Raw genomic sequence first — 12,901 nt, 5'->3', positions numbered from 1 at the left:
GATGTATTTACAGCTGAAATCTATATTGCAGAAACTCATATTTCAAGGCACTATACTGGCCTCAGATAAAGACACGGATAATTAATTCAAATAGACTGTAACAAATGGAGACACAGACTTTTATATCTCTCTCCTCCTGTAGTGGCATGGATTAAATTACCATGGGAAAGTGATCTTGTAAAACACCCACCAGTAGTACAACAGGACACTATAGTGCAACATACAAATTACTTACTGTGTTAGATCAAACCGTTCTCACTCCCTGACTCGTCACCTATGGAGGCACACAAGACCCATCGGCGTCAGTTTGTAACACACTGGAGATGAAGTCCTGCCTATAGTCGAATCGTGTGTGTTTTTGTGCAGGGCGATTGTGAGCCGGGAGGGACACATGGTGGCTACGCTTTAATCTTGAGAACAGCAGAGCTGCAGTCTCTAGTCATTCAATTTCCACTGTAAATTTCCAGCTAAGTCAACATTAAATATTTTTTATTTAAATTAATTGACGTAAGTGACGTTAGTTAACTTACTACTTAACTGACGTACGTAGTTATTTTAACCCATACATGATCTTTTCCTAGACTTAACCAAGTACATACTGTGCTTAAACCTAACCAAATCGCAAAGTTTCACAACTTTAATAACGTGCCGTTTCAAAATGGCGATGTTTCGAAATGTTTTGAAAGTCTAACCAGACGTTGCATATTTATTGTTGCTAACTTTACCGGTTTTTGCATATTTGTTGTTGCTAACTTGAGTGCGGAGCCCTAAACACCTGTAAATTACGCTAAAGGGCTACCCAGGGCGTTAATAAGCGACGCCAAAGGGCCTTGACCAAGCATCAATATGTGACGAGTCGGGAGTGAGAATCTGTGTTAGATATAAACTTATACTGATGAAGATCTTATACTAGATACCACATTTATAGTCTCAGGAAAAAGTATGTGAACCCTTTGGAATTACCTGGATTTCAATTTGTCATAAAATGTGAAAATAATCATGAAAATTAAAAATTGGTGTGTTTTTGTTTATGGGGCAGGGCAGCTCTAACCAACACCTCCAATCTCGTCTCTTTGTACTGCAGGTTGGCTGACTCCTGACTTTTGGAGAAGTCATTAGCCGAGGGCTTGACATACTTTACGTACATAGGTCTTCACATAACCTCTCACCTACTGTCCTTGTGTTGTTTGTATTTTTAATGTATTTTTAAATTTTATTTCCAGGTTCATGAGCTTTGTGATAACTTCTGTCATCGATACATCAGCTGTCTGAAAGGGAAAATGCCGATCGATCTGGTTATAGACGACACAGATGGAAACAAATCAGACAGCGAGGATTTCATCAGGTCATCGGGGAACAACATGGATCAGGTGAGCTCACTGTCACTTCCTGGAAAAAGAAAAATATTCTGCTGCTAATTTCCACACTGCCTTGTCATGATACTGCTGGATAGTACAGAAACACGCTGCAAGCTTTTAAATGTTTGACTTATTGTACTGGTGATAGCGCAGTGGATAAGACACGTGCCTTTGGTGTGAGAGACCTGGACTCAAATCCACTGCAAGACACAAATGTGTCCCTGAGCAAGACCCTTAACCCTTGTTTTTGCGTTCACTCGTTAACTCAGCATTCCCACGTTCAGGATTAATAAAGTTTTATATCCAGGTGAGTTTAAATCACAGTTTCTATTATGGATTGTGCAACATTAAGCCTCCGACATACTTGCTTTTTAACAATGCGTAGGTGTAGACAGGCGTCGGCGTCGCAAACGGCAAAGTTCACATACTTGCCTGCGTACTTTGCGTGTACCTGGAGGATTAAACCTGAATCCGCTAGGAGGCAGACCAGGACCGGGTCATCCCTCACAGACACTGGATTATCTTCCTTGACAACTTCCGAATTTGCACAACATAAACAAACCAAACATAGCGACACTCGAGGAGGTTATGGTTTTAATGAGACATCATAATGATGTCGGTAATTGCGGACAAGCTCCAGGAGTTTTATTGTAAACATCCCGTCATTAATCTCAGTTTTGCGTTGGCGATAGAGAACCTTACATGTGGTTGAAAGCCCTGGAAAAGCGTCCTAAGAGGACCTTGATCACACGATATTATTTCTTTTTTGGCTACAATCGAGTGAGCTCTGCAGGGTTCATTAAACAAACCTGATACGTTGAAATCCCCAAAAAAGGGAAACTAGAATATGAGCAGATACATTTGATCCACCTGCTGTGAGAGTCACATCTGCAGCTAGAAATAAGTGTCTGTTTTAAACTGCTTCTTCTTGGACTTGTGAAGACTTCTGTCTTTTCCCAGAGAAGCTAAAATACGAGGGGTGAAAAGTCAGCTTGTGTCTGTTTTCTGAGCCAGCCGAGCAGGTTCTAAATCGGCCTCGCAGCGAAGTTCTCAGCAGGCACTTGTCAGCCCTTTAACCCTTTAAATCACCTAGAAGTGTGAACTGGAGCAGCTTAGTGTTGGATGAACAGCAGCTCTGGTTTCATTTTCAAGGGCCTCCTTTTGGTGGAATGATAATCCTCTTGTATTTTAGTCTCTTTTTAGATGAGGTGTTTTTGCATCACCTGTCAATCAAACAGTGTGGGTGGGACAATGATGCCCTTTAATTTTTTATTTAGGCTGACTTTCACACTACAATGCAATATTAAGTATTTCTTAATGTATTCATCAACAATAACTCCTCCTGTGGACACTAACTGACAATAGTTTCACAAAAGTTCTAATGTTTTATCACATTAGATGTCATTGTTCTGCTCTGTCTCATTGAATGTCCTCCTGTGTCGTCCTCCCTGCAGCTTTCATGGAGCAGAGATCATGACGACGCAGCATCGATCCGATCGGCCGGGACACCGGGACCGTCCAGCGGTGGACACACGTCTCACAGCGGCGACAACAGCAGCGAACAAGGTGAGGTTACTGACGGAGCATTTTACCCATGATCACACTGGGCTAACAGCAGGGATGGAAACATACTGCGCAAGCATGTAGGTGTATTTCTGGATGGAAAGTACACATATGTGAATTAATGAGCGTATCTCCAGTAGTACATATAAGTCTGCGTGCCAAAATCTTGTGCAAGTTTGTTCAGTGTGTGTATTTTTCTCTGTCCTGGTTTCCGACAGGATCGGTCTGGATGAACTGACAGCAGCCTCTCTAATCATGAAAAAAAAAACACACGGCCTATAGAAATCTATTTACGCATGATCCATCAGGGGAGCTACCATCTTACCGTTAAGAGGAGACTAGCTCCCTCTTAGTTTGCACCCTGCTTACAATCTCGACCATCGGAGTCCTGTAACAGGAAATAACGTTACTCTTTTACTCATGGATTTGGATCTGCTGCCGAAATGTTTCCCAGTGTTGGTGAATTATTAAAAAAACACTTAATTTCGGGTTAAAATGCGTTGTAACACTGAGATTATAACGGTATAATTTTACCGATTTAAAAAAAAAAAAAATGTATTTTAGTAATGCAAATGAAAGTCTTGTGTGTCAGTGGTGGAAAGTAATTAGGTACTTTTACTGAAGCACTGTATAAATATGAGGTACTAAACTAGCTAAAGCAGGGTTTTTCAAAGTCTGAGACTGCGGGCCTCCCCTCAGACAAAGCTTGGGAAACAGGCACCCCCACACCACATCTTTAGTTTACTTGGTAAGTTTCGCTCAATTCCTGGATGCCTATGGGATCATGATTATTCCATTTGATCCTATAGACACTCAACATTTGAGCCCAAATAGCCTAATATTGCTGTTTGACATAAAATCCGACTACACCAAATAGTTTTAAAAAAGCTCTGTCCTAAAGTATGTTTAGTTTTTGACTCTGGGGGGAAGACAGTTCCCCAATACTACTGTCTCTCTGAACTCTCACACATGTAGGCTGTTCTATGTGATCTGCTTTTCAGAACTAATGCAATAAGTAATGTAATATTGTTTCACTTCCATTCACTGAGCCTCCCCCGAAACTGTTTGGAGCCCCCCTGGGAGGCCCACCTCACACTTTGAAAACCCCTGAGCTAAAACATAAAGTAGTTAAACTAGCTACCTGTATTTAAAATAGTTACAAGTATATAAAGGAATTAAAACAAGCTACCTGTAACGTTAAATTTGAAGGGTTGCAGAGGAGACACAGTAGAGAAAAAGAGGGAGTGAGAGAGTTATAAAGGCTGACAGACGACCTGAGCTTTGAGCAAAGCTGGAAGAAAGAGAGCTTTATGTCCCAGAACGCCACTCACACATACACACTCAGGGAAACTGAAATAACACAGCCTGCTTTGCACTCACTGAATCATCCATTAATAATATACATTACAATACACAGAAAGTTAACATGCACACAGTCTAAAACACCTGCAGAAATGGACATAGGACTTTCGCAAAGTATATTTCCGTCAATGTTTACTTTGTCTTCATGCTCGTTTGAAAAAGTCTAACTAATGGCTGAATGTTTAAGGTGTGGGGAGACCAAACCTGTGGTGTAAATGTTAGCTTACAAGCTAAAAACCGTGTTTTGTAGCAGTGGTGTTGAAGAACAAGGACTCGCAACATTAAGCATCTAAACTTACTGATGTTGACATGTGCTGATAAGTTGTTCTGCAGCTAATTAGCTATCTAGGCTGCAACCTGAATTTTTGTTTGGTCACTCGTTCAATCAGAAGAAACAGAATCAGAAGGAGCTTTATTGCCGAGTAGTGTTTTACACATATGAGGAATTTGCTTTGGTGATGAGCTGCTACATGAAGACAAACATACAGTTGACATAAATAAATGTAGAACTATATAAATATGGAATAAACAAATGCAAGTTATATAAGAATAATGAAAGAATAAAGAAATATAATACAACTATTTGCAGAGAAAGAACAACGTGACAGATATTTAGATGCGCATTACTGTGGTTTGTGTTGTGGAGTCGTATCGAGTTCAAGAAGTTAAAGTGTAGAAGAAGACGTGTGTTCATGTTACCCATTACTGTGTGCTCACATGGGATGCCAACCAAATTCTTGATTACATACAGAGACACAAATTCTCTCTGTGCGACGCAATAGATACAAATTAGGTGAGAAGCGAATGGTGTGAAAATGATAGATTTACATACAGTAGCTGACCTATCCGAACTCCATTAAGAAGACGGGCATTTTAAAAGTTGTTTGCTTGTCATCTTGCAGACCGACCCATCAAAGCATGAATTTATATGTTCAACTAATCTGCATCATGATGTACTTTTTTCGGCATCCTTTTGATCAAGTTATTGTAATTTAATTTAACACTGCCTTAGTAAACCAGATTAAGGGCGAATATTCGCAGGTTGTTTTTAACCCAAGTAAACACATAAATAGACCAGTAGTCAGACTCGTGCGTTTTCATTGGTTGAATGGAAAAAAGTTCCACGGGGAGAACGAACAGTATTATGAATTATTGATGCACATTGGCATTTGTCACTATTTTGTGACATTTTGAAGGCCAAATAATAATTTTATTCATTAATCAAGAAAAAAGTTAATCGATAAAGAAAAGAAGAAGAAGACTTGTGACCGGTCGAGGCAGATGGCCGCCCACCCTGAGCCATGGTTCTGCTCGAGGTTTCTGTCTCTTAAAAGGAAGTTTTTCCTTGCCTCTGTCGCCTAGTGCTTGCTCTTGGTGGGAACTGTTGGGCTTCTGTAAATAGCATCATAGAGTACGGTCTAGACCTGCTCTTTATGAAAAGCGCTGTGAGATAATTGTTGTTGTGATTTGGCGCTATATAAATAAAATTTAATTGACAGATAAACCTTAAAAATAAATAAACAATGCCACACAGATAATGACATAAATGCAGAAACGTATGTGCATACACGTTTTGATAGAATAAACACACACCAACTGCAGCCCCACTTTAAAACACACACAGACGTGTCCAGCAGCTGCTGGTCTCAGTCCAGCCGGTTCTGTTAGCATGCGTCTGTTAGTGGGCCAACTGAAACAGGCCCTGTGGTTTCTCTATCTGCTGCCCACATTTACAGTTTTACACCACTGTTGGGGGGCCACTGCGGGTTCACCTGTGAGTCTGACCTTCAAAGAAAGGAACAACCACCATGGCTGAGTTTGATATATAAAGAGATTTGTTAAACAAGCAAATACAATCCCATCGTACATCAGCCTTAATCGTGTGACGGACTTTGGCTCTGTTAGGTGTTTTCATGCTAGTTTCTGTTTCTCATTAAGGGTTTCTTTTATTTGTGTTTCTGGAAAAGTAACATGCTCCTGTGGTTTGCAGATCAGTATTCACTGCTGTACGGGACAATAACATCTAAGCACCATTTCATTTAGTGAAATGTGTCTAAACTATCAGGAGGATTGCCATTCAGACGATGAGTCCTAATGACTCCCCCCATCACCAGGTCAAACTTTCAAGTTTAAAATGCTACCATGCTAACTCGCTAACTAAGATGTGTTAGCATTTAGCTTCCAGCACCACAGTATAAGGTGACCAGATTTCTGAAATGAAAACTGGGGACATTTTTGGTTTGGTAGTCCGTATGTCATAAATATATTTTTTTTATTATAAATGACAAGTGGGACAATTGTGGTTTTATAATCTGTCAAATATAACCCACATGAATATAATCAAGTCATTTCAGAGCAGAAATACCCTTTCTGTCAATAAGTAGAGCCTGCAATAACTTTCTGGCAAGTAGAATAATGCATTTTATGGGTTGTTTTGGCCCTTTAAAGGTATTTCAACAGGTAAAAAGGACTGGATTGGTTGGTACACAGCAAGTTAAATAATGTAGAGTCAAAAGGATGATTGCAAAAGGGATACAGCTTTAACATACTGCACGGCAATTAGATTTTGGCGGACAATCACTTTTCGGCATGACACCTGTCTGCTCTGCTGTTCAGTCCTTCTGGCCACGGAAAATCTGATTTTAGGTCTGTTAACACTTTTTACATTCTATGATTAACACACAGTTAAAAATGGGCACATTTCCGGTGACAGCTCCTGACTGGGACACGCCACAAAAACGTCTGGTCACCCTATTACAGAGCCGTTAGCATGGCTGTAAACTCTTAATGTCGTTTATGGTTAAATCCAAACTTTAAAGCTGAAGTTTTGCAAAGAACTGCCCACATTTCCTTTGCCTGCAACAGTGTATAGTACAAAACGTGTGTGATCACGTCCCGGGTCCACACAAAGCTTCGGGCTCATTATATTTGATGCCATGGCGCTCGTATCGATGAGTCAGAAAGAACAGTGAGAACAAACAGTGGGGAATAACTCCTGAGCGGGGGCAGTGGTACTAGCCTCCCCATCTCTCTGTTAGACGTTGCTGCTGCCTCTGAAGCCTGGGGCTTCGGCTATGTTCAGGCTGCAGGCCAAAGTAACCCAAATCCGATTTTTTTTTTTTAGCTTATATGTGACTCAGATCTGATATTTTTATGACCGTGTGAACAGACCAAGTCACTTGCAATCTGATTTTTTACAGTTCAGATTTGGGCCATTTTCATATTTGGTCCAAATCCTATACAGATCGGATATTTTAAAATGCGACCTGTGTCTGGACAATCAGAATTGAAGTCAGAATTGATGCGACGTTGATGTCACTCTAGAGCAGCTGTTGCCATAGTTCTGCTGTAGCTGCGGTGAACGAAAAAGCCATAATTAAACGTGTGGCTCTACTTTTTCTCTACCTCGTTATCAACTGCTTACAAATTCCCTTTCTTCCACCGGACCGCGGGCTCTCTTCTGAGTTATGTGCATGCTACTTTCTGTGTGGACACGGTGGAGAGAGTTGTGAACCCTTGTCATAATTCAGGAGAAATATGACCCGTGAGAGGACAATGAAACCCAGAAGTGTACTGTAAAAATTGGGACTGTTAGCAAGTATGAGCTAGCCAGAGCTAACATCTGTGGCTCCTTGTTTACTACGACAGCGTGCTGCTGCGTGTGACGTCGTTATTCTTCTGCGTATGCGTCACTTTCAGGTTCAGTTCGCACTGGAGTCTGATATGGGCCACATTTACACAATAATGTGAACTGTCAAACAAAAAATCTGAATTGAGCACAAAGGCCTTCAGTCTGAACGTAGCCTTTGAGAAGATGAGTCGAAGTGAGAGGGACCAGGGGTCTTGGCGAGATGCTTGTAATGGAAAGCGAAGCCCTAAAAGGGAGGAGGTTTTGTAGGGCAAACTTCTGTCAGGTATGGTGGGCTGCTGCTCTAACTATATTTGAACCAATCTGCACATGAAAAGAACAAGTTGTAAGCTTGCATTAGATCTTGCAGAACTAATGCAACCCATTAACGAGTGCACATACGTATGCAGTTTGTAAAGGCAGAGGCCAGCTGTAACAGACATCATAGACTTGTTTTTACTGATTCTGAGTCTTGTTTGCCTCAGATACGAAATATGGTTACTTGTGTCGGCAATAACCAAAACTTGGAGAGTAAGATCCAGTCTGTAAAAGAAATTAACTTCCCTTCGAGTTAAATTGTAAAGCTCCAACTCGGGGTGTTTTCGAGCACAGACCATGGAGACAAAATGTGTCACACCTCCATCTGGAAACAAATCTGCTTTATCAGACTGTTCGCTCTGACTGGATGTATCAGCAGCCAGACCACATGCTGCTTCAGCTCGCTCTCCGTTGACTGGTAGAGATTTAAACATCTCTTACACACAGCCAGCCCCCCAGTTGACCTCCGTGACGGAGCCAAAAGTGGTTAATAAGAGATTTCTTTGACGTTACTGAAAAACCTCAGTTCAGCAGGACTTCAAATGACATCTGCTAACTGTAGGCTAACTCAGAAGCCACGGCCAAACGCCCCGGCATATTTGGCCGGTGCTCTGTGTTAATTTGCCATCATGGAGAACATAAACACAGAAACATGTCCTCAGCATAAAAAACCATATTACTGTCATTTTGAATAGGCTTTCTCGGTCATTCAATGTGGAGCGAAAACTTGTTTGCTTTCTCTCCAAGACTGAGATGAGGGGATCGACATCAGTGTCATGTTGGTGTGCTCAATACAGAGCTCGAGTCAGGATGTGGTTAGCCTAGCTTAGCATTAAAGCAAGGGGAAACCGCCAACCGCTACATTTCTGTTTTGAATATAGATTGAGGGGGAGTTACTTGCTGGAGCAACACTTTGTCCATCTACTCGACACTTCTCTCTTTCTGAAGTTATAGCAGGTTATTAGGGATGCAGGATGGTTAGTGCACAATAGTACCAAACCTGGCAACCTCACTGTCGCACTGCACACAGTCACAGCAATGACTAGTTCCAGCCAGGGGTGTTGTTTCAGCAAAAGCCAAACTTTGGCAGTGTGACACCATGTCAAGGACCTACTATGCTACTGAAAACTGTTTTAACAGGCATATATGTAGCTCTCCCTCACATTATCAATGCCTAATGTTTGCATGCAGGGCACGACAGCAGTGAAAACGCCTTTCATCACATCTTTTGTTTAAAATTCACACAAAGAAATGCATTTCTAGAAGATAACCAGGGGGTGATCAAAAAGCAGCATAACAAAAATGCATAATTTGTCAAAAATGTTTTGAAAAATAGCTTGTGCCAAGAAGTGTTAGCTTACAAATGAAAATGCTTTGTGAAAGGTTTATTTGCACTATAAGAAAACATGCAATGCAATTTAAAATATAGCAGTAACAAATGTGCATTGTGCAAACATTCTGATTCTAAAATGACCCAAAAACATGCACCGATCAGTAACTTAACAAATTCTTCACACAGTTTCTTCTTCAGGGAGAGAAAATTTCTTCAGTTTCCAAATTTTCTCTCCCTGTGAACATGTCTTTAACGTTAAAAAGTTTGCTGCATTGAAACAACAGTTTAACACAACATCTAAATTAATTAATAATGTTAGTCATATTTTAGAGCAGTGAAATTGGACAGGCCTGTTCTCGCTGGGCTGACGTACATGCACTGGTGCCTTTCTCTACAGTAGATGTGGTTTTGGTGTTGACATTCTGTTGCAGGTGTGGATGTGATGGATTACTTGAGTTTTATGCTTAGTACTTTTGTATTGTTGACTCTATAAGGGACTATGTTATGCCCTTTTGATGCGCCGTTATGCAGTATTTTTACCAACCCGCCGTAATTTGTATTTATCTTCTCTGACCTCATACCAACCCCAAGTTATATTTCCTAAAATTGCATATTCTGATGACTGTTAAAAACGATTTTTTCACCTGAGCCCTTATGTCCCCACCACTTTCCAACACGCTTTACCCCATCCAACACCTTTTGGATGAACTGGAACGCCAAACATCAGTGTTGGACCTCACTAATGCTCTTGTGGAAGCAAATCCCTGCAGCCATGTGCAAACATATGGTGGAGAGGCTGAAACCAGGAGGGCGCAGGCTGCTCATTTATGACTGCAATGTTCATTTGTCCCCATACTTTTGGCCGTATAGTGTGTTAGAGCCATTCCAGCCTCCTACAAGTGTTTAAAATCTCCCAGCAGGACATGTTGTGTTCAGCGTCATCTCAGTCCGTCTCAGTGTTTTTATTCCAGGTCTGGCCTCAGCAGTGAGGTCACCTTTATTAGAGCGTTGGATTGGCTCTCGTTCATCTGACCCCTCCCACCGTCGCCAGCAGAGAGGGGAAATGGTCCGTAGTGGAAATGTGGTGGAAAATAAAGACTCTCTCCTCCTCTCTCTCTCTCCAGTGAGCGTTCTTCCAACAGACCACGGATAATAAAATTTTGTACAAACAGTTCTAAAAGAGCGCAGCGATGGAGGAGGCAGGCAGCAGCACGACTGGACTGCTTCATGTATTTGTTTTTTTCTTTATCACATGTGTAGAGCAGAGCGAGAGAGATTCATGATGTGCAAACAGAACTCAAGGAGTGTTGGAAGAACACTCTTTGGCAAGCTAACACTTGTTATTGGCATGTTTAATGTGCATTCAGCAAAGTTTTGGTGAAATGAAATTGTTTCCTGAGTGTCTCTGTAGTAGAATATTTTGGTCAGTTTGTTGATTTACAACAGAAAAACAGTCACACAAGAAGCTACAGCTGCATTGTCTCACCGTGGATGTGTTCCTACTTGGCTACAGCTGTCACACAGCCAGTCTGCAATCCCTAGTTGTTCATTGGCTGAGAGATGACGGAGGAACAGCTGTCGCCCACCCACCTTTTGTGTCCACACTGCAAGAAGTGGGAACGATCGTAGTTGTTAGAAGGTCGTTTTGAGGGACTTTTTAAGCTCCTACTTGACAGTAGGTTACCCTCCCAGCACAAAAGGAACCTTGAGTGACATAAGCGTATGTTGATTGGTTGAACATATGAGCCAATGCAGCAACGTTAGCCGCGTAAACAACAGCTGGTAGGAAAAAAAGTCTGAACAAATGTGGGCAAATAGGCTGACGGTGAAGTTGCGCAGAAGTGGCGTTTTTATACCAGCCTGTTGACTGGCTTACGTTACAGAAAAAATATGTATGATTTTTTCATTTTGTTTGAATTGTATTTCAATCACATGGTTTTTTTTCACACATTTTCATGACACATTTTTGCTGTAAGTAATATGAGCAGAAACACCATAAAAAAAGGTTGTTACTCTTGGCTGAGCTGGAAAGGTTTTAAAAACAGAGGATGCCACAAAGGCTGACAGGTTTTACAGATACATGTTGATGTTGTTGTTCCTCCTCCTGCTGTGGACAGTGTTTGTGCTGAGGTGTCAAAGATACTGGTGCTCGATTGAATACGTAATATCGTCATGCTCTCTTGAATGTATTTATATTAAAACAGGTGATGGAAACGCAGATTTTGTAATTCACATTTCATTTTGCAACAAATTCAGAAATTTGCTTCAAACCAGAGAAATATTTTAATGGACACAAAACTAATGTGGAGGTGACATGTATGAGAACCTTGTCAGCTGGTTGCATATACGATGAAAATCACACTTCTTCTAATAATGTGTTCATCCACTGCCCGTCGTGTCTCTTCCCATCTGTCTTCACACATGGCCGACCGCGCAGCAGCTTTTGATATTTACGGCTGTGATCACAAAATGAAGCTCCTTCACCTCCCTCTTGTTTTCTTCCTCTTCATCAACCACAACCTTCCTCCTCCTCCTCCTCCTCCTCTCCTTTGGCTCACATGTTGTGAAGCAGAGTTGTCACAAACCATTAGCAGGTTGGGTTTGGACCTCTCTTTCCTTAGCTCTCTAAGGAGAGCGAGAGGAGCGAGGGAGTGCGGGTAGAGGAGAGTAAATCAGCCTGGGGGAGCTTGCGGTTCAGACTAATGAGGCTGAGAGCTTGTTTATGGAGTTACGCATCATTTTTATGATTATTTCCACCTTTTCAGGCTCTGCTGTGCGGCAGAATCCTGCGTCTGTTCAGGCTTTGCGAGGCCCTTGTCCACTCGCTGACTCAGGGCAGGGCGGCAGGGCCTGGAGCTCCTGCTGCAGGCTGCCGGGACCGTCGCCCTAATCTTGCCCCGGCACTATTAAAAACACTGAGGAGAAAATGGGCCTCATTAAACAGGCAGAGAAAGTGCAGTAAAAACGCCCGACCCGGCAGCTTTTAGTGGTTTTCAGTGTAAATGCTGCATTATGTGCCACAATCCCAAACCTGCGGGGGGATGGTGCGGCACAGAGGCTTTGTTCAGACTGCAGGAGAATCAGATTTGTTTCTCAAATCAGACCATCTGTACATAATTTGCAAGTGATCAGATTGGATTTGTGTGTCAGACATCACTAACCTATTTGCATGGTTTGCTATGATGGTGGTGAGGTGGCTTTCCAACGTGGAAGCATGAGAAATGGTCCTCGGCCACCAACCAATCGCGCTGTCAAGTCCTCCTCGGTCGCACTAGACAAACTCAGCAGCGGAGGGGTACTGCAACAACACTTGACGATGTTGCAGTTGCTCGGTTTTGG

At 41.9% G+C, this 12,901-nt stretch overlaps 1 protein-coding gene across 1 annotated transcript in view; it reads left to right on the top strand.

Moving 5' to 3' along the window:
• Nucleotides 1–12,901, top strand: part of meis1a (Meis homeobox 1 a) — a 61,288-nt gene that overhangs the window by 14,953 nt on the left and 33,434 nt on the right. Inside the window, exons 8-9 of the mRNA XM_046046790.1 lie at nucleotides 1,224–1,370; nucleotides 2,813–2,924. Of these exons, the coding sequence (XP_045902746.1) occupies nucleotides 1,224–1,370; nucleotides 2,813–2,924 (259 nt within the window). The remainder of the gene's footprint in view (nucleotides 1–1,223; nucleotides 1,371–2,812; nucleotides 2,925–12,901) is intronic.

This window comes from Micropterus dolomieu, linkage group LG01 (assembly GCF_021292245.1).
Source record: "Micropterus dolomieu isolate WLL.071019.BEF.003 ecotype Adirondacks linkage group LG01, ASM2129224v1, whole genome shotgun sequence".
Taxonomy (NCBI): domain Eukaryota; kingdom Metazoa; phylum Chordata; class Actinopteri; order Centrarchiformes; family Centrarchidae; genus Micropterus; species Micropterus dolomieu.
Note: the sequence above shows the minus strand (reverse complement) of the source record. Positions and strands in the feature narration are given on the sequence as shown.